Genomic DNA, 26,567 nt, shown 5'->3' with positions numbered 1-26,567 from the left:
GGGCCTGGGTTGGAAGTTTGGGAAGGAGGTAATTACTAAGTTCTTGACTGGACCTTGGTGCCAGGCCAGGGCTTGAAGGGAATCGTGGAAAATCACCTGTCTCCCTGCCCTCCTCCGGGGTTGGTTTGCCACATGGGATCCAGCAGCCTGGCTGGTTTGTACCAAGTGCTCCAAAGGCACAGGGTGTCTCTGGGCTTCCTGTTAGACCGGCCACAGCTGCTCAGCGGACCTGTCTCCTTACTTTTGGGGGAGGACCAACACTTTTATAAACTAAGAAAAAATATGTTTTGAATCTTCTCTAAGGATAAAACCCCCTTACACTACTTGCACCATTTGTATTTGAATTTGAGTTTAGGTTTAACTTAAACCCTTAGGCAAACAGAAAAGTGTGAGTGGGAGAGGATGGGAGCCCATAGGGTGAGCCTGTCTTCCCCAGTACTGGAGAAATCAATTAAGCTGACAACCCACTAAGGGAACAATGCCCAGAGATGAAAATGCCTTGTCTTTGGTCTGCTTTCTAATATACTTTGATTACAAATTTGATAGAAAATGTCAGAAAATAAATCTGAAGGGCTTCAGTGTTTTTTAAGTTGTCACGCAAATATGTAACAGGCACTCGTGCCTAGATCACAAGTCCACTGTGCCGTTTCAATGAGCCACATTTACAGTAGGGGAGAGGTTCCCCCCATCTAATATCATGACCGTATAGAGGGATTGGTTCATACTGGGAATGTATGTTAGACGCCAGTAAGAGTGACAGGATTATATGCAGAACAGCTTTTGAAGAACCAAAATTAATAATTAGATTTATAGAGAAATTAATTTCTTTATATGAAATATTGCTGCAAAGGAGTATGTGTCCCCAGAGTGATGCATTTGAGATGGAAGGGGAAAAAGAGAGGAGGGGGGAGGAAAAAGAAAAAGATGATTACATCACTCTCCTGTTCGAGCGCAGAATTAGCACAGAAGATAGTTCATCGGTAAAACACTGCAGAGATAACTGAAATGTCTTCGTTTTGCTCAGTTTTGTTAGACAGTAACACATTAAAACGCTCATTAATAATGTCGACAGTCTTCATTTCTATTCAGAATTTTTGTTGTTACTCTTAATAAGGTCTAGTTTAACTTTGGAATGTTTGACAGAGAAGGGAATTTTAACTCGACATTTTCTTTTTAGTATATTTGTGACAGTGTTAAGTTCTGAGTTTTAGTGAATTACAGAGGACTAAATTAAAGATCCAGAGTTCTCGATCCTTTTTGCTTTTAATACATTTGGGAGATACTTAAAGGCTGTGAAAAATAGTTTAAGTATATCATTTTGATGCCTTTGGAAGATCTTTAAGCTAAGGAATAACCAGGCTATCTATAAGCCCAGATGCACTGGGGATGGGGGTTGGGGGAAGCTCTGAGCTGCAGCATATCAGCTTTTGTCAACCTGCCAACAGCGGAGCATACCATGCGGCAAGGAGTAATAAAAAAGGAATGAGAAAACTCACTGCTGAAGGAGAACAGTCAAATTAAACACCTTTTCGAAGCGATGAGCATGTATACATTGTAGTTCCATTAAATGTGGGCTCTCAGTGAGGTCGGATTGTGCAAAGGCTGGTAAAGAGGAGAACTGATGAAGCAGGAGTGGTCTGGTGACATTTTTCTGACTTGATTGGCTGGGGTGTGTGATGTAATAGGTTACAGTGCAGCCCCTTATAGGTTTTAAAATGAATTCCAAGACACCATTACAAAGAAAGCCGGACTCTTTTCTTATAACTGAGCTCAGCCAAGGAAACTCTCGCACAAATGTACAACACTGTTTGGAATATGGAAGACCTGGATTTAGAATATGCTAAGACAGATATAAATTGTGGCACAGACTTGATGTTTTATATAGAAATGGATCCACCAGGTAATACTGCAGCATTATCGTAGAGAGCTAGTTAATTTTGTGGCTTTTTTAATTTTTGAAAGCTACTATCTAAGCTCTTTAGATTTGTTTCTCTTAATTTGTTTTGTTGATTAAAAATTCGTTTGATCCTAGCTTGAAAATTAAACAGATTGTTTGTGGAAGCAAGCAGATCAGGTTGTCTGTGGTAAATGCTTTTTTCTTACTTGAATGGATATGAATTGAATTCCAGTTTTTCACTGGTATCTTTTGTTAACCGTGTTCATTTGCTAGTTTGATTATATTGTCGTGCATATATATATGTATATATATATATTTTTTTTTTTAATTAAAGTGATGCATCCTTTGTGCTGCTTTTCCCTGTTGACAGTGGGTTAGAGAAAACTGTGGTACTTGACAGTGATGACACCTGGTACTTCAGAAAGCATGTGAAATGTAGCAGTGATTGCAACTCAGTTCTCTGTGACCTGCAACTGTTCTGAATCAGACGCTGACACTTTGCTTGCTTTCTCTTTTGTTGAGATATTATCATGAAAAAAAAAGTTGGCTGTCCATGATTTCATACTAGTCTTTGTAAAATGTTTTTTGATAGGCACCTGGAATCATTTTGGTACAAATTAAAATAGTGCTTTAAAACTCATCACTTAGAAGGGAGCTAAAAATTTTAGATTTATTCTGTTTCCTAGGTCGTTTTATTCCAATGTTAGCACTCACCCCAATTAAGAAAGTCAGGAACACTGCAGTCTTTTATTTGTCACCAATTCATATATGGATACCGATTTGACATTGAGGAATGGGGGTATGGTTTTTAATCAGTCCTGGCATTTAGAGCACAATTTATCCAACAGAATATTAACGTGGATACTAAAGAGATTTAGGTCACAGATGAGTTTCTTAAAGTGGCTTTTGGCAGAACAGTGCCTGAAATACTAAGATTAGAGAAACCCAATTTCTTCTTTTAAAACATACTGCTTGGAGATGAGCTTTTTTATCACCATGACAGCGTTTGTGGAGGACAGAGACCAAATTTGTCTTTTATAATTAAATAAGAAGAGGAAATTGAAGCCAGCTCATGTAATTCCTACTGCTCATGTGTTCATAAGTTTCTTACTTAAGATGGATTTGACCAGCATGAAACTTTAATATAACTAGAATCTAGAAGAAGAAAAGGTCATGACTCTGGATTTACTTTGAAATTTATTCACATGGCCAGCCCAATGTATTTGCAAGTCTCTGAGGTTCTTTCAGATTTTCTTTCTGTCTCTTTTCTCCTTCTTCAGTGTTATTTCCTTTTGAGGCATATTCTGCAAGATTTCTTTTTTAAAGAAAAGTATTTTCTGTGTTCCACGGAATTGTGAATTACTGCTATATATTGCAATTAGTCTTCTTTATCTCTTTTTTAAAAATAGAAATATCATTTATCTAAAGAATTTGAGTCCTAATTTGAAATGTTCCATTGTAGTTGGGATTGCCAACAACTTTCTTTTTTCCTCTTTCATCTGCAGCACTGCCACCTAAGCCACCAAAACCCACTACTGTAGCCAACAACGGTATGAATAACAATATGTCCTTACAAGATGCTGAATGGTACTGGGGTGATATCTCAAGGTAAGGCCATAGATACTCTTCATTTTCAGTAGATACAGAGAGTTTCAGATTAAGAGAAAGAAAAGCACCAGCTTGCTAAGTTCCATTTTTAGGATGTCATCCAACATAAGCATGAAGCATAGTTGGTTTCCTTCCAAGGAAGACCAGAAAAGTCACGGAGTGCTGGAGGACTGTGGGTGCTGGATGCCACAGGAAATTAAATACCCGAGAAGTTTCGTTACTGACACAGATGTCAGGGACGCGCCAGGGTGAAATGGCACTGCCTGAAGGCTGAGTGTAAATGCACTCTCTCTGTTTTACACAACTCTAAGAATTAATGTTACTGTCTTTAGCATAGTCACATAAAATGACATTTTTTTTTCTCTGCTTTTAGTGTAGGCGAGTGAGGGATTGGGAAAAACCTTTTTGGGATCACAGCGTTCGGTGCTGATTAGTCAGAGAGACTGAGGTATTTGGTTAAGAAAAATTTATAGAAACTTTATACCACAGCTATACCAATAGTGAAAGTGGACACTTTTTTTTTGTTAACTGCCATTCACCTGTTTATAATGGCACCGGAATTGATAATATTCCTATATAAATAAAGAAGAAAGGATATTAGTAGGCTGTGAAAATGCATTTCATAAACATAAATCTATTGTGAGCAAGAAGTATATGGGAACTCATTGTACTTTTTGCTTAATTTTGCTATGAATCAAAAGCTGCTTTAAAAAATAAGGTCTGTTGGAGCCAGCAGGTGGCATAGTGGCTAAGGCACTAGACTCCCACATAGCCAACCATAGTTCAAATCCTGGACCCAGCAGCTTGAAAATCATGCCAGGCTTGTGTGCATGAATACCCCAAATCCCAAGAATGGAAGAGAAGGGACTGCAGTGTGGCCATCTCCCCCGGAGGGGGGGGTTCCTCACTTTCCCTCTCTCTGTCTCTGTTGCTCTCTAACAAGTGCATGTGTTCTATGGCAAAAATCTTTTAAAAGTCTGTTTTAAAAATGTAAACCTGTGGTCACTAAATCCTTGAGGTGAGCATTGTCTCGAATTCTTTCCATTTCAGGGAAGAAGTAAATGAAAAACTTCGAGATACAGCAGATGGGACCTTTCTGGTACGAGATGCATCTACTAAAATGCATGGTGATTATACTCTTACACTAAGGTGAGTAGAGGAGTGTAGCTGAAATAGAGTGTTTGGATTGACATTAAAATGTATTTCTTTATTAGAAAAATTCAATACCATTATTTTTATATTTACAGGAAAGGAGGAAATAACAAATTAATCAAAATATTTCACCGAGATGGGAAATATGGCTTCTCTGACCCATTAACCTTCAATTCTGTGGTTGAATTAATAAACCACTACCGGAATGAATCTCTAGCTCAGTATAATCCCAAACTGGATGTGAAATTACTTTATCCAGTATCCAAATACCAACAGGTAATGAACACTGAATTACTCAAATTGTCATGACATTTAGACAAGATACTCTTAATACATCAGAAACATTCAGAAACAGATGGACAGAGGAATTTTATGTAATCAAGTTAGAAAAACCTTGTAATTGTGGTCAAAATATTATAATTTTATAACTGCTAAATAAGCTATCAATTAAAATTTTTTTACATTTAGTAGTTGTTATTTGATTAAATTCCTTATCAACCGAATTTGTTTTTTCTTTTTTTCCAATTTTTAATCCTTCTAGGATCAGGTTGTCAAAGAAGATAATATTGAAGCTGTAGGTTTTGAAAAAGTTACATGAATATAACACTCAGTTTCAAGAAAAGAGTAGAGAATATGATAGATTGTATGAAGAATATACTCGTACTTCCCAGGTGAGTTTTCTGTGAAAATTGGATCAAAAGTTCAGAGTTCTTAGTTATTAAAATCTAACACATAGTGGATGACAGGACTTCAAAACATTTCTGGAAAAATGTAATTAAAGTACAAGTTTATTTTTCATCTTAAAAGAAGGAGAATAAGAAAGGTTGAATTTTTGTGAATGAAGGAGGGAAGAGATGTGTTTTGTTTTGTTTTGTGAATCATTGTTATCCAAGCATAGTACCTCTGAACCTTTTCAATGATGCTTATTCGTATTAGAATAATAAATTAAGTTCATATGATGGCTGGTGGGTTGTTTTGAGTTTAAGTTGATTTAATATTAATTCCTGATTAGACAATTCTATTTCGATTGAAGTTAGTGATGACCAGAAGTTTCAGAGACATGTCTAATCCCTGAACTGGAGATTTACCCAGGGTATACTTGGCCAGGAAAGAGGGAGGTTACATTTTCTACACTGAGTTTTCAGAAACTTACCCCTGTTGGGCTATCATGTATCTGGGACCACCAGAGAGAGTAAAAGGTGACATGGATGTTAGAAACTAGAGTGGCTTTGAGAAAAATGAAAACTAGAAAAATGCCATGCAGTTATTTTCCGTAGATTGAGAAGATTTTCCAAAAGGAAATGTGTTTCTGTGGTACTATTTTAATGGGTCTTATGAATTTGAATTCCACCCTGCTAACACAGTACTTGCATGCTAGGTGATAATACATACCAGATATCCTGGTAGTGTCTTGCATGAGAAATTGTTCTATGAAAGATATGACATTGTCTTATGAAAATTGTGTTATAGGAAATTCAAATGAAAAGAACAGCTATTGAAGCATTTAATGAAACCATAAAAATATTTGAAGAACAGTGCCAAACCCAGGAGAGGTACAGCAAAGAGTATATAGAGAAGTTTAAACGTGAAGGCAATGAAAAAGAAATACAAAGGTTGGTGAACAGAGTGTGTTGGTTATCCTTGTACTAAAGATGACCTGAATTCTCTTAGCTTGTTTAAAGATTATCTCTCTTGGAAACAGCAGATGATGTAGTGATTATGTTGCTGGACTCCTACATAGTTAACCGTGGTTCGAATCTTGAACCCGGCAGCTTAAACCTCACACTGGGCATGTGTGCATGCGTGTGCCCAAGATCCCAAGAGGAGAAGGGATTGCAGAATGGCCATCCCCCCTGGGGGGTGATTTCTTGCTTTCCATCTGTCCAGTGAGCACAAGTGCTCTATACCAAAAATCTCTCTCTGAAAAAAAAAAAAGAGAGATGATCTGTCATTCTGTGTTTTGAGTAATTTCAAAATGAGGGGAAAAGAAAACATTCTTTCCTGAGGAAAACTGCTGAGAAGCCACAATAAAACTTCTCATAAAGTTCAGGGAACCCATATGACATACCCAAGTAATTCCAGATGCATTTCTCTTGCCTGCAGGATTATGCATAATTATGATAAGTTAAAGTCTCGAATCAGTGAGATTATTGACAGTAGAAGAAGATTGGAGGAAGACCTCAAGAAGCAGGCAGCTGAGTACCGAGAGATCGACAAACGCATGAACAGCATTAAACCAGACCTCATTCAGCTGAGAAAGACGAGAGACCAATACTTGATGTAAGTCTTGAACACTGTTCGTGAGTGACTGGAATTGCTAAAGTTCGGGCTGAGTTATTAATGCACATTCTTTCCAAAACTGTTTTTCAGGTGGTTGACCCAAAAAGGTGTTCGGCAGAAGAAGTTGAACGAATGGTTGGGCAATGAAAACACTGAGGAGTAAGTAGTCAGTAGAGATGGGAGATAGCAACAGATTTTTCTCATTTTAGGAAAACGCATGACTTGCTTTGTTTTTAGAACAAGTGAGGAATTTTACTGAGTTTGGAACATGTCGTAGGAGAAAATGTATAAACTCCGTGTCATTATCCAGAATTTAAAAAAGGAAAGTTTAGCTGAGGAGGACTTGGATTTATTTTTACACAAATGTTGCCAAATGATCCTCTCTGTCCTTAATGCTGTCCCTGAAAAGCTGAAAAGAAAATCTCCAAATATTTTTGGAACAATCAGAGAAAAAACAATTACAATGTAGTATGTTCTGAAGCTTTAGTATGTGTTTGAATTATTTGAATACTCGGCAGCCCTCCTAGACAATCAGTTTCCTGATCTAAACTGGATGGACGAGACTGTTTAATACCTTGCCCTCTGCCCAAGCACCTGAGAGTGGCTGCTGACTGTAAAGCAGAAATAGCCTCTTTGTCCTGGGGGATTGCACTGGAGGCTAACACAGGGAAAGGAAAACTCAGGTCAGAAAGTCAGGGCTGAGTCAGACAGGTGACAGCTGGTCTGACTTGCTTGGTGGGGAGGGGCAGGAACAAGGTAGACAAGACAGAGGACCCTGCCTAAGCGAGGCCATGGGGCAGGCGGGTGATTCCTGCATTCACTTGGCACCTTCTCTCCTGCCTACCTAGCCAATATTCCCTGGTGGAAGACGATGAGGATTTGCCCCACCACGATGAGAAGACGTGGAATGTCGGAAGCAGCAACCGAAATAAAGCTGAAAACCTGTTGCGGGGGAAGCGAGATGGCACATTTCTAGTCCGGGAGAGCAGTAAACAGGGCTGCTATGCCTGCTCTGTAGTGTATGTATCTGCAGCACCTCTTTTTTTAAAAAAAATAATAATAACAACATGTCTTGAGAAGATGTTTAATTGATTCATTCATTCATTCATTTAGCTTTGGGGGCAGGAATTTGAAAAAGTTCAAGTTTTGAAGACTCTTGTGGTACAAGAAAGCAGAAGAAGAAAGACAGAAAGAAGTAATATTGAAGTCTAGCTAGGAGAATCTTGTTTGTAGGATCTAATAGGCCATTTGGTTGGAAGGACTAAGGTTTGGGTTTCAATTCGGCAGCTAATTCATCATGAGAAGTCTTTCTTTTTTTGCTTCTTCTTCTTTCAAATGAGAATAGCTATGTCTGCTTTTTTTTTCTCACCCCCTGCCCCAGCCTCCCAAGGCTAATTTCGTTAAAATCTAAGGTAATTCATATGAAGAGAATACCACCCACAGGAAAGGGGAACAGGTGAAAACAGTAAGAAAAATGAACCTGCTCACTGTGAGCACTGTCTTTAAGACAGGTACATCCAAAGGGAAACACATTTCTGCCATGGGATATATTTTCTTTCTTTTTTTTTTTTTTTAAGAGGTTTTTGCCTTAGGGAGAGTGTGCTTACTGGAGAGACAGAGAGAGACAGAGACAGAGAGAGGGAAAGTGAGAAATCAGCTCCCGGGGCGATGGCCACACTGCACATATGTGTGTGACTTTCAAGCCACCAGATCCAGAACTTGAACCACGGTCAACCACGAGAGAGTCCAGCAATGTAACTGATATGCCGTATGCTGGCCCCTACGTATTTCTTAATAGTTTGGTGAGTCCTTTGAAAAACGAGTTTTGGATCACAAATGTCACCATTTTCAGAAAAGCACACATCCTCTAGTAGGTCGAGGTTCTAAAAGTGTGTCATAATCAACCTCCATTTAACCAGAGTGATATTCCTAGAGGGAAGAAGGGATGAGAAGAACTTGAGTAACGACAAGGGACCGGGAGATTACAGAACAAATGCAAAGGCAGAGAGCTATGTAGACATTTCAAAGGTAGCCTGGAAGAAGGAATTCTGTTCATTATAGTGGTAGTACTAGTAACCCTGCTGGCTATATGGCAGTCCTGATAGTGTCCTCGTTCCTCATGGTGACTGGAAGCCACCATCTGTTGCATGCTTACTGCATGCCAGACATTCTATCCTGCACATTGCAAACATGGTCTCATTTCAGAGTAACCCTAGCATATCCATATTACCAATGTCCTCCTTTTAAATCATTTTAAAGATGAAAATACAGTGGTTCAGTGTAGCTGGGTTGCCTGCCTACCAACTAGCCAGTAAATAAGAGACCGTCAAGAGTCTAGCAGAACTGCAGGCTGTCTGCCCAGACTGAGCCTGGCTGGCGAAGCACACTCTTCCACGGTGATGATTGTATTCAGAATGCCTTACAGAGCTGGGAGTGGTCCCGGACAAGCCTCTCAAGATTGTTGTTGTTTCTCTCCTCTCCAGGGTGGACGGTGAAGTAAAGCACTGTGTCATCAACAAGACGGCGACCGGCTATGGCTTTGCTGAGCCCTATAACTTGTACAGCTCTCTGAAAGAACTGGTGCTACATTACCAACACACCTCCCTCGTGCAGCACAATGACTCCCTCAACGTCACACTAGCCTACCCGGTATATGCACAGCAGAGGCGATGAAGCGCTTATCCTCTGATCCTTCTCCTGAAGTTCAACCACCCCGAGGCCTCTGGAAAGCAAAGGGCTCCTCTCCAGCCTGACCTGTGAATTGAGCTGCGGAAACGAAGCCATCTGTCTTCAGATGGGACTAGAGCTTTCTTTGACAAAAAAAGAAGTAGGGGAAGACCTGCAGCATGCAGCCTAGGGCTGTGTGATGAGTTTCTAATCTGGAGTGTTCATCTTCCTTTCTTTTCTTTTCTTCTTTTTTTATTTTTTTAAAAGAAGTATGGTTTAATTTAAAGCCACAACACACAACATGAAGAGAAAAAGAAACGCAAAAATCTCTGCGTGCAGGGACAAAGAGGCCTTTAATCATGGTGCTTGATAATGCTTTCTGAAGCTTTACCAGCTAAAAGTTGGGACTTTGGAGACCAGAGGGTGGATGGGGCAGAAGAGCCCTGGCCTGAGGACGCTTGGTCCAGCCTGGTTTAGCCTGGGTGTTGCTGTGCACGGTGGCCCAGACACATCGCACTGTGGATTATTTCATTTTCTAACAAATGAACGATATGTAGCAGAAAGGCACTTCCGCTCACGAGGGACACTGAGAGAACATCAGTTCGTCTGTGTGTTAAGAGGAAATTCTGTCCTAGCGAAGTGCCAGAAAGTGTTTTCTTTAAACTTCTCAAAACAAAAACAAAAACCTACAACACGAAACAACCCACCAACAGAAAAATTGAACTGAGAAAACAGGACTTAAAGTGACATTCAGTATATAAAATATGTAAATAATATTTGATGACTAACTATCAAATAGATGGATTTGTATCAATACCAAATAGCTTCTGTTTTGTTTTGCTGAAGGCTAAATTCACAGCGCTATGCAATTCAATTCTTAATTTTCATGTTATCTCAGTTTTAAATGTACCTTCAGAATAAGCTTTCCCCACCCCAGTTTTTGTTGCTTGAAAATATTGTCCCTGATTTTTTGTTAATATTCATCTTGTTATTTTTATTCTCTTTTTTTTTAAAGAAATGTACAGGATGCCAGTTTAAAAAAAAATGGCTTCAGAATTAAAACTATGAAATATTTTACAGTTTTTCTTGTACAGAGTACTTGGCCATTAGCCCAAGGTTAAATTTTGGACTAAATGTTTTGTTGGGCAGTGCCTGATAAGCTTCAAAGCTGCTTTATTCAATAAAAAAAAAAAGAAAGAAAGAAAAAGATATATGAATATGACAAAGTATCACTGAGTCCGACAATGTTGTTTTAAGACTCTTAAAATACGGTACCTGGCAATGTTTGTTTCATAAAGAATTGTGAACTTCTTGAATCTAGGGAGGGGGGGTGTAACAGGTGGGTGGTGGGGGGATGGCAAAGGTTTTATGCACTTTCTCTTTCTCATATTACAGAGAAATAGTGGATAACTGCACAGCAAGTCGCTTATACGTTAGTCCTTTCCCACTTGGATTCGCTAGTTGTTATCAAGTAGTAACAATTACAAACCTGCTGTCAACTCTAACACAGCACAGCGGGTCAGGTGTTTCAGTTCTCACAAAGTGCTGAGCGTTTTTGGGTCCCTGGAACAGAGCTCACATGTGTTTGGAACACTGGTTTAAAGGTATAATCTCTGCATTTAGAAAAGGTGTCTTTGTCTTTTTAACATTAGGCTCTCATGATGACCAACAAACATTCATTTTTTTAAAAAACCACGATCTGAAAAAAATATTTGTAGTTGGCCGTTTGTCATTTTCCCAGCTTTCCATTCAATTAAGAACCTAAAGCAAATAGATACGATCGTACCATTGCTCCTCTGGGCTGTGTAGAGCTTGTTAGTCATGGTCATCGCAGGAGTCCACATGACGGTCCTTCTCATTCATCCAAATAATTGCATGTGTTCTACTTCACTGTGGGAAAAGGAAGGGGTCGTTAGCATCATCTTCCCATTTAGGATGAGAGAGCGAGAGGACTCTCCCTGATTTACATATGCAAACGCTGTTATGTTCAGTAGGAATTGTACATGTGTTGAAAGGGATAAAGGCTAATTATAATCATGGTCACTACCCTGGTAGATTAAACGGGAATCTTGAAATTTCAGTTTCCCTTTCTCAACCTTAGATTTACCCACAGTTTTAGTTCTCTTTCTTTCCAGTACTAGGATAAGGGTTTTTTGTTTGTTTGTTTGGGATTTTTTTAATGTTCTTTCAAAAAGTTTTTTTGAAAGGATTTGTCTAGCAGCTGAGTTAATCATCTGTAGAATGTATTATTTTTCCTCTTTACATGAAGTTACTCATACTCAATAGCAAAAGTCGGTCTTAGCAGCCAGACCGTCAGCCTCAAACTTGACCATTACTGACCTACCCATCTCTCTCATCATCAGACAATTGATGTCCCTGGTTTTAGTCTGTGAATGTCTTTGCTTTCAGACTTCTGGTAGTAATATCTATCCACATCACACAGAAATCTAACAGTTAATTAGTTAATAGTAGTTTATAAACTAGATTTGTGGCTTATTTTTTTTAGCACATCATGTATACTATTAAATAGAATTTTCATTTAATTTCTACAATATAAGATCTGAAATCAGATGTTTCATTAAAAGCTACAGTTTAATATCTTGGTTTCAACACTTTACAAGATGACATGGTATCTGGGCACTTGCCTTATTTTTCATCTCACAAGCGTAAGTGCAATAGGTTTTTCATTGAACAGCAAGGCAGAATTCACTGTTCAGATAACAGTTATACCGTACCTTACCTTTTCTGCCAAATGCCTTTTTGATTGCAGCGTAGTGTGCAATCAGCTCTTCCAGATGTTCGACCAGCAAGGCTCTTTGGATTCAAGCAGATAGTCATCTCCTGACTACGTCTGAGTGGCTCACACGAGGGTGAATGGATTCAGCAGAGGCACTCCTGATACGTGATTGTATCCATGCATCAGTTTTCCCTGTCCAGTGTAGCATCCTTAAGATAAAGCCAGAAGCTAAGCTGCAGAGAGGCTGTGATAGGGCTGTAGAATGGGAGCATTGGGACCTCATTACACACAGGAGCGATCATAACCATGAGAAAAGGCAAAAAGCATGTGTTTGCAACATCTGACAACTTCATGGCCCTTGATATATGTATATATGTATATGTGCATGGACTGTGTTTCCAGTACACCTTTCAGCCAAACTAGATCCACAGTCGTTGGGTTCAAGTACATAACAAGCAAATGTCTAGTACAATTCTTGTATAAGTGTATGGGTCGTTTTTCTCCTTGGAGGTTGTTTTGTTTGTCTTATAGAAGTGAAAACTGTTTGCAAGTGAAGTGAGAAGTTCATAATTCTTTGGCTTTTTTCTTTTTTTAAATATTACTCTCTTTAGGAAACTGGTCTGGGTGACTCACTTAACTTGGAAATCCTCGTTTTCAGTGTGTCATGTCAAGTCAAATGTGTTTATGTGAGCTGTCACTGTGGGGAACCAATTGCTTTGTCATATAGCTGGTTATGAGCTAGTAACGTGTTTGGGAAGTCCTACTGATGTTCCTTATTGGGAGAAAAAGATCTGCTGGTTTTAACAACTGTGCTTTTGCTATGCATGGTATCCAAGTCAGTTGGAAAGCAGACCCTGATACCTGTTTGAGTTTAGGGTCATTTAAGAAAGGGGCAGTTTAAAGCACAATGCCTCACATGGGACAACGTTCCAAAATGCCAGATTCTTATTTTTTAAAAAATCAAGTTTATAAAACCCTAGTATCATGGGTGGGGAGGACATAGAATTGGGTTCATTGGAAAGACTATCCAACTTGACATTAAACTTGTCACCATGAGATAGCATTAGCTGCCCAGGATGCTGCTATTTAAAGAAAAAAAAAACACAAAACAAAAAAAACTCATTTATACGTGTGTATTTTTTAAAGCTACAATCTGTTCAATGTTTTTACAAATCTGTTTATATGACATTGTTAAAATAAAGTTGGTCTTTTGACGAGAGGGAGGATGTCATGGTCAATTGTAATTTTGCCTTTACAAGGCAACTGGGTTCGGGGGGTGGGGGGAGTGTGCCTCCTTGACATTTTGTTCAAGTTATAGATTCAGTGGAGCTATGTCTTGTTGTTTTAAGTTGCTTTAATGCATTGTATTAGGTCTTCAAACAGAATAAAGGTTGTTTTGAAACTTAAGTTTTGGTTTAAAGTTTCGGTGCTCATCTGAGAAATACTTCTAAAACTGCACTCTAGGTTCTTTTGGTTTATAAATGCGGCTGCTATTTCTGCCGTCTCCCCCCTGTTTTCATCTTGTTACATTATCTCATTTTCATAAAATGAGAAGAACATTGAGAGGTCACAGGAACAACAGCTCAATGTTATTTATTTCATTTCACTATGTCCTTAATGATGAAATGCCTCTTTCCTTTCATGGTGCATTCTTCCTCCACCGTTTTTCTCCATGCCTTGAGAGTCAACCTAGCAACTATGGCTTGGTGTCTGGTTTTGTCTCTGTCTTAGGTCTGTGTGTTTTGAACACTCACAGTACAAACACAGCGGTGTGACATGGGGTAAAGGCAGGGAGCTAAGCTACATTCCAAATGCTGGCCCTGCATTGTGTTACCCCGTGAAGATGAACAAGCCTCACTGTGAATAACTGTCCACTATGTCTTATTGCTGAGTGAACTTTGGATGATACCACCTTGCATATATATGGCCATCAGAGGTCCAGTGAGGGTCTTAGACATGAAGAAGGTGGAGATGAGAAGAGTTTGTGAATAATTACTGACGTGACAACAATGACTAGTATTTGCCAAGTGTGGCAGTAGCTGAAATTAATTTCATGCTTTTCCTTTGCTCCATTTTCTATCACAGAGAACAACATTCGATGGGTTTTCTGCTCTCTGACTTCTAGGTAGTGAGTCTGTTCCATTGCTAGAGCTTCTGCCAGGTAGCCTCTCACCTGAATCTGAGCAACCCTTCTCTCTGCCTCTCAACTGCGGGCTCTGGTTGTGTAGCCTCCTATTCTTACTCTAGCCCCCAGGGTGGTAGCAGCTTTTATGCTGTTGCTAAACCCCTGTCCCTTACCAGCCCCTGTTTGGTTTCTGAACTCTTCCATCCCCTGGAACTCTTCCATCACCTGAGTAACTCACTCTCTTTATTCAATTCTGACCTAGAGTATTTTCTTGTTCCTGACTCACCTCTAATTGATAACATCACATGATTATTATCCATTAAACTCTTCATATGCTTTATCAGATTTAATCTTTCCAAAATATTACGAGTTACAAGATATCTCCATGCTGCAGATGAGAAAACTGAAGCAGAGATGTTAATGACTTGCTCAGGATCAGGAAGCATACCAGAGCCCATGGAGAGTCCTTAGGCCATCTGACTCAGACATTGCTCATCCCCCTGTGCTGTGGCCTTCCCATGGAAAATGCTCCAGGGATGCAAAGAAAAGCTTACTGTTGGAGTAACAGTTCCTGCTGGGAGCTAACTGTGGAGCCCCTACTGTAGACAGTGCACAGGTGGCTGGTGATGAATGACAGGAAACAGCGTGGGCCTGTTAGGCTAGCAGATTCCAGAGTGTGGTCCCCAGACTAACAGCATTAACATCAGCCTCACCTGCAGATCTGTTAGTGAAAATTCATAGTCCCCACCCCTGACCTACTAACAGTGTAACTCAGTGTTGCCCAGCAATTCGTTTCAACAAGCTCTTGGCTTTAGTGCATACTAAAGTTTGAAGATCACTGCTTTAGATCAGCTGATTCTTGGAATGGTGCTGCTAGTATTTTAATTAAAAGCCATTATCATTGATTGATATTAATATGTTATTCTGTGATAAAATTTACACTTCTAGTAGACTCTAAAGGAAAGAAAATAGACCAATTGGCAGTTCAGATGATCCAGTCTGGTCATGGCTCTTGTCTTCAAGCAGCTATAGTATTTTGGTCAATTCAGGTCACCTGGTAGGCCTCTGCTCCTAATTTGTGAAATAAAAGTGTAGATCTGAATGGCTTTTGGGACTCCTAGAGCTTGTGCTTGTGTTTGGATGGAATGAAACTACTGAATCCCTCAATTCTCCGTTTATAGTTTGGCCACCATTGCAAGCCACAACACAATTGGCAACTGCAGACCCCTCTGGAAATGATAAGCACCAACTCTCTGTATTGTCAGTGATGATGGCCTAGTGAAAGTGTTAGCAGAGCTGGGTCCACGTGTCTTAGCTACACTCCAGGTGAATCAAAACTGACAGCCCTGCCCTTGACAGTGTGGAGAGAAGTGTATTTGGAAACAACACTGTCCATATAGCTAAAGCAGGAGGCTAAAGAGAACTAGACCCACCGCATTTTCTGGGGCATGATAGGAAAGTGGGTAAGTATAATCTGTTAAAACTGATAAAGCATCAATCCAACTCACTTTAAAAACAAAGTAAAAACAAATTGTCTTTTTCTGAACTTAGCCCTTAAAAAGTCTATATCTAAAAATAAGAATCCCATTGTAATAGCTTAAGCGTAAATGAATAATTGTTCACTATCCAAATTTTGGATTATTTTCTCAAAAGATAACACTTTGTAATCTCCAGCTTGGTGTTGATGTCATAAATCAGCTCAACATAAAACCGCAGAGATGCTTTTGGCGGGGGTGGGGGAGGGAGGAAGAGGATAAATGAGTAACCACCAACGTGCTTGTCTGCATTTTGCTTCCCAGAAGGAAATGTAGCAATTCCCTTCTCTCTTTTGCACTCAATCACAACAGTCTGAAGCATGCCCTGGCTCGACACATATTAAAGCCTATAGTGCCAGAGCAGGACAGTCAGCCTCTAGCTACCACCACTCATCAGATTTAGGACAAAGTTACTAGATAGCTCCATTCATCACCAAGACTGCTTCATTAGAATTATGGTTTTGACTGGAAAATGCACTGTGCATTGTATGACTAACCCACTGAAACCAATTTATTTATAGAGCTCTCATCTCAAAGCCCAGTGATTTATAGTCCAAGCCATCACAAACCAAAAACGTGGATGAAGTTATCACAATGGAGGAAATGTGCTAGTAACATTATTTCATGTCGACTCTAGTCCAAAGAGAGGCCCTATGTATTCCACATGGTTCAGAGCTTTAAATACTTTTGTTGACCATGGTGATGATCTATTTCTTGGGAACCATGAGGACGAGAGATCCAATGAGAAGTCCAATTTATTGATCTATTTGACAAAGCTTTAACCGAGTACCTACAATGTGCTGGACCCTGTACTTCCATCTGGAAATCCTGTGATGAAGAAGACAGATGGCTACCTTCAGAGATTTGGGTTAGTGAGGATGAACTCCTACTTGCCATCTTTCATGATCAGAGATATATTAGGTTGTCAGGAAAGTCATGATCTATTGTTCTGCTTTTCTATGCAAAAATGCATCATAACTTTCCCGACAACCCATTAGTAAGGGGCCAGGCCTCTGGTCTGGTGGTTAAAGGAGCTGGATCTCACACAACTGATAATGGCTCAAATCCTGGCCTTAGCAACTTGAAAAACATGTGGGGTGCAATATGTACATGCCCCAAATCCCAACAGGATGAGAAAGTGGAGGAGAAGGGACTACAGCATGGTTATATCCCATGCTTTCTCCCTCTCCCTCTCTGTCTCTTTTTCTCTCTCTGATGAGCATCCATGCCAATTGGCAACTAATATAGATAAAAATATTTAAAATAAAAAAAGAGGAATGAAAAGCAAGCTTTAGAAGGACAGAAGGGGAAAGCTTAAAAGAGGAGAATACATTTCAACTGTTACCTGGTCTAGAAAAATGAGCCCATATGTTCCTGGTGGTTACCTCACCTCAGCTTTCATGGGAGGGTGTGCTGCTAAAAGCAGACCATTATACCTTTTTACTACCACCACCTTTCAGGGGAATGTCAAGTACTGTCAAAGGTATTATCTCCATTCTCAGTTCTTCTTAAGAATCGAATGTCCCCAGCTGTGGTTCCCAGTGCTGCAGGTGATTCAGACAGCTGACACCACACCCTTAGCTCCAGGCATTCCACTGTCCTCTCTATCCAGGGAGAGATGCCAGGACCTCATTGGCTCTTCGCCTTGGCTCACTAGATGTGATCTGTATGCAGTTCCACCTTTTTCATTTTAGATGAGAAATCCTCAGTCCTGGCTGCACATTAGAATCATCTGGGCATGAATTTAACAGGAAACCTAACCTGCGGAATTGGCATTCTGAGGGTGTGGACCACATGAGCTGATGCATAGACTACAACTGGGACATGACCGGCATATAATAAACAGAAGCTAATAAATATAGTTTCTGGTAAGACTTGGCTATTTAATAAGATCAGATTTCCAGGACTGTATCTACAACTTCTGATTTAATGTAGTTCTTAACATAGGGCTGGAAATAGTATAGACTGCTCAAAATCAACTTTAAAAATATTTATTATATATTTTTTATATAAAAATATTTGTATTTATACATACTTATACATACTTCAAGAAAATACTTTGTTGTTTTATTTTTATTGGGTGTTGGAGACATATTATTGGACAACTCATAATCCAACATGCTAAAACCACTGATCCATGCATGGTTGGCTATTCTAGCTATTATTCTGAAAAAAAAATGTATAACATTTTATTAAATACAAGGATGATAGGATTTAAAAATAGCTAACATAAAATAGATGCAAAACAGATAGAGAAGGAAGAGAAGAGAGAAGTGACTGAGGATAAAAATAAATCATATCTAAGGAAGGTTCTAATAATTAAAGGAAAATGGGGAACCAGCAGTTAGCGTAATGGCTATGTCGCTGGACTCCCACATAGTCGACTGGGGTTCGCGTCCCAGACCCAGTGCTTAAAACTCACACCAGGCGCGTGTGCGTGCGTGCCCAAGATCCCGAGAGGAGAATGGAGGAGAAGGGATTGCGGCGTGACCATCCCCCCTGGGGGGTGATTTCTCGCTTTCTGTCTCTATGTCTCTCTCTGTCTGTCTGGCGAGCGCACGCGCCCTATAGCAAAAATCTCTCCAAAAAAAAAAAAAAAAAAAGGAAAATGGAGCTTTCTAGCAGCCAGGCTAAAAAGTACTACAAAACGGTTTTAGTCCTAATGCACAGGGTCTAGCACATAGTAGGTACTCAGTAAAGTTTTGTGGAATGAATCAGTAAATTGGCTGTCTCATCCTCATGAGTCCTAAGAAATAGAAATAAACATTTCTCTCACCCTCATATCTGAGATGTATCTGTCAAAGGGGTTTTGTAAATGATGGTGCCTCTCACACAATGTTCTTGATTTTAAAAATGTATTCAGATATTCTCCACATGGTTTGTTCTTTTCTTCCTTCCTTTCTTTCTCTTTCTCTCTATTTCCTTATTTTTCTCCTTCTGTTTCTCTCTCACTCTATTTTCTCTTTGACTGTCTCTGTATGTCTGTCTCTCTATTTCTCTCTGTCTTTCTAAGTTTATTTATTTATTTCTTCTACAAACAAGAGAGACAGACAGCACGCCAACAGTGTCTTGGGACCACGATGCACTTCCAGCAACAGCCAGCCTCACATCATGGCACACATGTGCCCAGCATACTCAAGGTCTCAAGACATGAACTTGTAACCTTCCTATGTGCATCAGCGTCGCCAATCCTCACATTTTACCACAATGCCACCATCCACTCAGCTTCCCTGTATGGTGCTTTCCTTTTAACCTGTGACAGATACCTAGTATTCTAAAAAGGAGTTTCTGTGTCTTGGCTCTCAAACCCCATACGAGTTGCATCGTATCTATTTCCTAGCACTCTTTCGGCTGCTCTCACTACAACATGCCTGAGAAAGTTGCTCTGCAAGTTCTGGAGAAGGAAAGATCAACAAAATCAGGCCCCCTGCTTATATGTTAGACTATTCCAGGCCAGAAGCTTAGTGGTGAATCTCTCTTGCCTCTTCATATTAGTTTTGGTGCATAAATAATAAAAGTTAACACAACTTTCCAAGAAGTCCTCGGGACATCTCCAGCAATGCCAAGTCTCAAAGCTAGAGGATTGGACACTGCATTCTCTTGTCTAGACATCAGCTTGGTCTGGTCTGGAGCCCAGCTTCATATAGCACTACAATTTGTTCCTCATTCTTTCACGGGGGGAGGGGAGCTTCAAAACATTTGTGGGAAATTGTAATTAAAGTACAAGTTTGCATTGATGTAAATTTTTTTTGATGTCCATACATACCTTTTTCATCACATGCGTTTTCCATAAATTTTGAAGACTTGTACTATTCCTAGTTCATGTTTACTGTTTACTTTTTTTTTTTTGAGAGGTTTTTTATTTGTTCGTTTTGTTTTGTTTTTCTGCTATAGGGCGCATGCGCTCGCCAGAAAGACAGAGAGAGACAGAGAGACAGAAAGTGAGAAATCACCTCCCAGGGGAGATGGCTATGCCGCAATCCCTTCTCCTCCATTCTCCTCTCAGGATCTTGGGCGCACATGCACACACGCCCGGCATGATATTCAGATAGTCTCCACATGGTTTATTCTTTTCCTATCTTTCAATGATGCCTGTGATTATAATTTATATAATTTTTAAGGTTGATCATATACATTTTCCCTTTTCCTTTGTAGGATTTTAAGCTGCCGGGTCCAGGACTTGAACCGTGGTCGACTTACGTGGGAGTCCAGTGACATAGCCATTACACTAACTGCTGGTCTCACTGGTTACTTTTTTTAAAAACTTCATAAGATAGATTTCAATGATACATTTAAGTAGCACCCATGAAATTTTGGAAGTCCAAGTTTTCTGTCTTTTTCTTAAAGGAGGGACTATCTCAAGACAGAACCTGGGAAGAATTTTTGCAAAAATGTGTGAGCACAGGATCAGTCTATGATTATAGATGTTTGAAAGGAAAGTGTCTCTGGGAAGTAAGTGGCTGCAAACCCTTCGCAGAACTGCGTGGTATATCCTCCCAGTTTAGAGAAATTGAGGTCAGAGGTAAGGGTGAGCCAGTACGTGTATGCTGGGAAACATTCAGCTCTTCGTTCTTCTGCACCCCACTGAACACCGAGGAAGGAAGAAATGCACGAGAGCCCACCAACATATGGTACTGCCACCATACTGGAGCAATAGAGGAAAAATAACCTCAAGAGTACTGAGAATACAAGGTTGTGAAACAACTAAGAAGGGATATGTTTTGAGTATTAATTTAACTGTAAGTTTATGTGACTTAACTTTCAATGATACCTGTGATTACAATTTATATGATTTTTAAGCTTGATCATATACATTTTCCCTTTTCCTTTTTAGGATAGAAAATACATTTACATGCATAGGAGAAAGTATCTTCAATGGAGTCTCGCCGTGCCACGATCCCTTTTTCCCAGTTCTCTAGCTCCTCAAGATACTGATGCCCATACACACCCACTATGTGCTTTTTAGGCTGTTCCAGGATCTGAGCCACAGTCACCATATGACTTTCAGCGCTGCAGGGTGCTGTACCACAGCAGCTAGAGCTTGCTTAATTTTTAATAATAGCCAAGTAAAGCAACTAGTTAACAAAATAAGTGGAAATGTAGCCACTGGTTCTGGCTAGCTGACTTGAGTCAGCTCCAGCACACCGCTGGCAGTGGGAAGACCAAATCTTAAATTTTAGGATATGTTGGAAGATTGGCTGTGGACCTAACATCTAGCTTCTACCTTGAAGGATGCTTCTAAGAAGAAGTAGTAGTCACATACCAGGCTTCTAACACAAGCAATTAGGAGGAACAGACTATGCTCTGGCTAATTTGGGTGTACCACAATAAACACAGAAAATGAGTTAGTTAGAGCCATGACTACTTTTATCAGTAGGTCTCCCTTACCCCATCACAGAAAAATAGTTCCCTGGTCTAGGAGAAAATCAATGTTTTTAGGTTACTAAATTTTTAACAATTAGTTTTAAAAGTTAAAAGTTTTAAACATACACTTACCCACCCGCTTCCCCACCTATTTCTGAGGTTAAAAGATCTGAACACAAACCTATACAATCTCAAGTGAAAACCATATGTACTTCTAATACTAAGTCATACAGTCTTCCTGCTGCAGAAAGTTTACAACTAATTATCAGCATGTGCAAAAGGAACATTTCTATAGTGTTAGAACAAATATCTCATGCAAAAAAAAAAATCCAAGTTGACTACAATAAACAGGAAAAAAAGTCAAATCAATTTTCTCTATGAAACTTGACAGGACCGTATTTACACAAAGGAAACAATCTGAACTGAGGTCTACTTGCTATCAGGTAAGACACATTATTAGCAAATTTAAAAATGAAGAGTTATCAGAAAAACAAAGGATGCTACAGAAATTTAAACTAGTAAATTAGAATAATAATTCAATATATCCTATCAGGATACAGAGAAAGAGAAGAGAGATGACCATGATAAGTGAAAAGATAGAAGACCTAAAGAATAGATTGATAAGACCTAATACACACATATTAGAATTCCAGGAGAGAACAGAGCTAGCAGCGAAAGAAATGAGAAAAAATTTCTTTGAGCTGAAGAAAGATTAAGCCTACCCATATCAAGGGTCCGTCAAGTAGCACAAAATAACATGTAAGACCCTCCAAATGCCTGGTAACTATTTTTAGGGCTCTGGAAAAAAACAATTTACAAGCAACAAAACAAAAACAACAGGCTACTAATAAAATGTTTTTAAAAGTAAGATTAACTGTGCCTTTTTCATAGCACTTAATAACAGAAAAAGGATCATGGCACAATGGCTATGTGACAAATCAAATAACTGATCATGTTTGAAGAGACATTTCAGACATATGCCTCTGAGTGGCCCCTGTTTGCCTTTTCTGAAAAAGAAAAAATTTACTGGAAAAAGTTCTCCAGTGCCAGCTCTGTGGTCTGGTGATCAAGGCAGTTGGATCTCACATGGCCAACCCCACGGTTCAAGTTCCAGACCCTATAACTTGAAAAACATGCTAGACACATATGTGTGTGTGCTTCAACTCCCAAGAGGAGAATGGAGAAGAAATAATGTGTTGTAACCATTCCCATGAGGAATTTTTTCTCACTTTATCTCTCTCTTTCATTCTCTCTCTCTCCCCCACTCCAGTAAGCATATGTGCCCGTTGGCTCAACTTTAAAAATAAATTTAAACATTAATTAATTAAATACAAATATTTAAAAATGATCAATAATGAAATCTAAATGGACAGTTTATTGAATAAAGAACAGTAAAGTATAAATCACAAGAATATCATCAGCAATTATAAAGTTATACATCCATATTCTAGTTATTGTGATATAAAGATACTTATGATAGTTATGAATTAATGATACTTATATACTCTTTAATCAAAAAACAAAAAAAAATCCGGGAACCAGCAGTTAGCATAATGGTTATGTCGCTGGACTCCCACGTAGTCGACCGCAGTTCACGTCCCGGACCCGGTGGCTTAAAACTCATGCTGGGCGCGTGTGTGTGTGCGTGCCCAAGATCCCGAGAGGAGAATGGAGGAGAAGGGATTGCAGCGTGACCATCCCCCCTGGGGGGTGATTTCTCGCTTTCTGTCTCTATGTCTCTCTCTGTCTGTCTGGTGAGCGCACGCGCCCTATAGCGAAAAACCTCTCCAAAAAAAACCAAAAAACAAAAAAAATCCTATTTTGTTAAACATGTGCATGTATATCTCTGTCCTACATATAGATACTTATGAAGTATAATTTTCTATAGAAAACTTTTGGAAGGCTATTTAATTATTTTTAGCTAAATGAAATTGCATGATTGACTTTTTTCTTTTTCATATCTATTTATTTTTCTTCAGTAAGCATGGAACACTTACAGAATTTTTAAGTTTTTTTGTTTGTTTGCTTTTGTTTTTTAATCAAGTTTTTGCCTTAGGGCACATGTGCTCCCTGGAAAAAGAGAGAGACAGATACAGTAAGAGGGAAAGTGAGAAATCACCAACCTCCAGGGGAGTGGGGGTAGCCACGGTAGTCTCTTCTCCATTCCCCTCCCAGAATCTTGGGAATGGATGCACACATGTCCAGAGTAGTTTTTCAAGCCACTGGATCTGGGACTCAAACCACGGTCAGCCATGTGAAAGTCCAGTAACATAACTGCTATGCCATCTGCTGATACCAAGAATTTTGAAAAGTTAGAACCACATGTATAAGAGAGCACAAAGGGGTACATTTTAAATGGAAGTATCAGAATGACTTTTAAGAGATAGCATAAATAAAGGAGGGAAATGCTTTAAAAGGCTAAAGCAGAAAGACAGGTGTGGAGGAGTGCCAGTGTGAGCATGTGTAGTGTGTGTGTGTTCGTGTGCAGGCTCAGAAGGTCTAACTGTGTACACGAGGAAGCAATACCTGGATTAACTAGGGGAATTTTCAAGAGTTCAAAAGCACATTCAGATAGCAGCTGCCAAGTTAGTTTCCTTCTTCATTTCTTCTTTTCTCCTCTTCCTCCTTTTCTTTTTCTTGTTGTTCTTCTTCTTTTTCTTCTTCTTGTTCTCCTTTTTCTTCTTCCTGTTCTTCTGTTCTTCTTTTATTCCTTATTCCTTCTTCTTTTTTTCTCCTCCTCTTCCTTCTTCCCTCTTCTTCTCTTTCTCCTTCTTCTTTTCTTTTCTTCTTCTTTTGTTTATTTCCTCCTCCCTCTTTTTTTTTTTTTTAAATGTCAGAGGTTGCATGTGTATTCAAGAAAGAGAGAGAGGAGAGATGGAGAGAGAACTCCACTAAAGGGTTTGGTCACACCAAAATTAGAAAATTAGAATTTTCTTCTAATTCTCAATCCTGTCAGATCCTTGGGACATGTATGCTTGCTGTTTCCTAGACACCAAGGCCGGAACTTGAACCTTGGTTGGCTATGTGAGATCTAGCTTCCTCTACACAGTGTTTAACCATTGCACCCTTGTGCTGACTTAGGTTTCGTCTCAATGGTTCATCTTTTTCTTACCTCAGTCTTCTCTCTATTCCCCATCTTTTGTTGACCATGGACACTGAGTACAATAGAAAAATTAGATACTTTCATCACCATGAATTTTCTAGAGCATGCCTCGAAGTGCCAACTTGTTTAGCACTTGCCAGAGTCTCAGCCAGTTTACTACGGACAATGGCAACCCTGAAACCTCCTCCAATTCTAAAGGTTATTGTTTAAAGTTTTGGACTTGCCTTAAGTCATTCCTGTGTCTTCTGCTGGGTGAAAATCACATAGTTATTTTTAACTCAGTAATCTAGAGTTAAAGCACTTAAACATAACAAAATGCTACTAAGTTATCTGCACCCCCCCCTTGTCTATTTATTTATTTATTTATGTTTTTGCTATAGGGTGTATGCACTTGCTAGAGAGAGACAGTGAGAGGGGAAGTGAGAAATCACCCCTCAGGAGGGATGGCCTTGCTGCAATTCCTTCCCCTCCATTCTCCTCTTGGTATTTTGGTCATACATGCACATGTACCTGGCATGATTTTCAAACTATTGGGTCTGGGACATGAGTTTCAAGCTGCCAGGTCTGGGACTCGAACCATGGTTTTCTATGTGAAAGTCTAGCACCTTAACCACCACAGCACCTGCTGGACCTGCAAATTTGTCAAAAAAATTTTTCTTAAGAATCATCATTAATATTTAATACGCCTTTGAGAGATGACATTTCCCATTTGATAGATGGAACATTTGGGACCTAGAGTTAAACAGGCATTTGTATGGTGGCATGTAAAGATGGACAAAATAATTAACATACATTCACAATAATGATGATAATATCCACCACTCAAGTTATTGGTACATTGCTAAGTGTTATGTAAATGCTTTACAATGTTACCTTGTTTAATTTTTATTGTCCAAAATTTACAAATGAAACTGAAACTTAAAGAGGTTGTGCAAGGGCTTGAAGGCATTCCACTGGTTTGTAGTATACTGGGGCCCAAACCTAGGCCTATCTAATGTGAGAGCCCTGTCTCTGACACATGGCACTGAGCTGCCCCTGGTTGCACAAGATGCCCCAGCCATGAGTCACATCTTAAGGAACAGTTTATCAACCTTGTCTTAGAGATATGAATTCAACAACAACAGCAGAGATTCCTATTTATTGTAATGCATCCACTCTACAATGCCATTCTTCATCCCGTCTGAAACATTCCCATCTATTCAAGTATTCCCCATTGACACAGATTTCTCTAACAGCTCTCCTTTACCTCTCTAGCTCTTACTTAATTCACCTCTTACTGTTTTTTAGTACATTTACTCTCCAACCCTCTCATCTGACCTTAAAGTGTCTTCAACATCAGTTAGGAATAACCTGTGAATAAGAGAAAGGCCACCAGACGGTTGTTTGAATGAGTATCACTAAAAGTATGGAGGCAGGCAGTTGCTTGAACTGGCTGGGAAATGCAATAATGTCATCCAGACATCCATGCTTCACTCTGCACTGCACATAGGATTTTTGAGCCACACGTTTGAGCTTCACGATTACAAGATGACTTCACCAAGCTGGCCATCACATTCACATTCACGGCAGGAAGGAGAAGTGTACCAATGAGTCCTCCTTGCACCTTGTTTCTTTTGTAAGGAAAAGGAAACTGCCCAAATGCTTCTAGCAGACGTTATATCTCGTTACCCAAGACTGAATAATGTGGCCACCTTCTGCTTCCAGTGAGGCTGAGAAAGCAAACACCTGACTTCTCCTGCACTGGTAGTGGGAGGTGGGCAGGGAGAGAGATGGAGTGGCTGCTGGGCAGCCAGCCAGTAGTGTGCCACTCTGTCATGGAAGGATCTTTCAGCTCTTTTCCTTTAATGCTTTGTCACCCCCAAACAGAATCTTCATTGTGTCTCTCTCCACTCTCATTATCTCACAGAGTTCTGAGGCACATTGTCGATATTACATATTATGTGTTATATATTATATTACACATTATATCTATAAAATTGAATTCATTAGGTATAAAATGCACACACTAGAAGTATAAGGAGTGAGGTTTTTCTTGACACTTTGATAAAATTTTTACTGAGAAACAAAAAGAGAAATGAAAACTTTGATAAATTTTATCA

General features: G+C 39.4%; 1 protein-coding gene across 1 annotated transcript in view; it reads left to right on the top strand.

Moving 5' to 3' along the window:
* PIK3R1 (phosphoinositide-3-kinase regulatory subunit 1) overlaps positions 1–12,499 on the top strand; it is a 92,781-nt gene extending 80,282 nt beyond the window's left edge. The window contains 10 exon segments of the mRNA XM_006169527.3: positions 3,403–3,505; positions 4,556–4,654; positions 4,753–4,933; positions 5,199–5,240; positions 5,242–5,328; positions 6,128–6,270; positions 6,761–6,937; positions 7,028–7,096; positions 7,786–7,956; positions 9,421–12,499. Of these exon segments, the coding sequence (XP_006169589.1) occupies positions 3,403–3,505; positions 4,556–4,654; positions 4,753–4,933; positions 5,199–5,240; positions 5,242–5,328; positions 6,128–6,270; positions 6,761–6,937; positions 7,028–7,096; positions 7,786–7,956; positions 9,421–9,610 (1,262 nt within the window). The 3' untranslated portion in view covers positions 9,611–12,499.
* The last annotated feature ends 14,068 nt before the right edge of the window (positions 12,500–26,567 follow it).

The sequence above is a fragment of the Tupaia chinensis genome, unplaced genomic scaffold (assembly GCF_000334495.1).
Source record: "Tupaia chinensis unplaced genomic scaffold, TupChi_1.0 Scaffold147123_1, whole genome shotgun sequence".
Taxonomy (NCBI): domain Eukaryota; kingdom Metazoa; phylum Chordata; class Mammalia; order Scandentia; family Tupaiidae; genus Tupaia; species Tupaia belangeri.
This window is presented reverse-complemented; position numbering and strand designations above follow the sequence as displayed.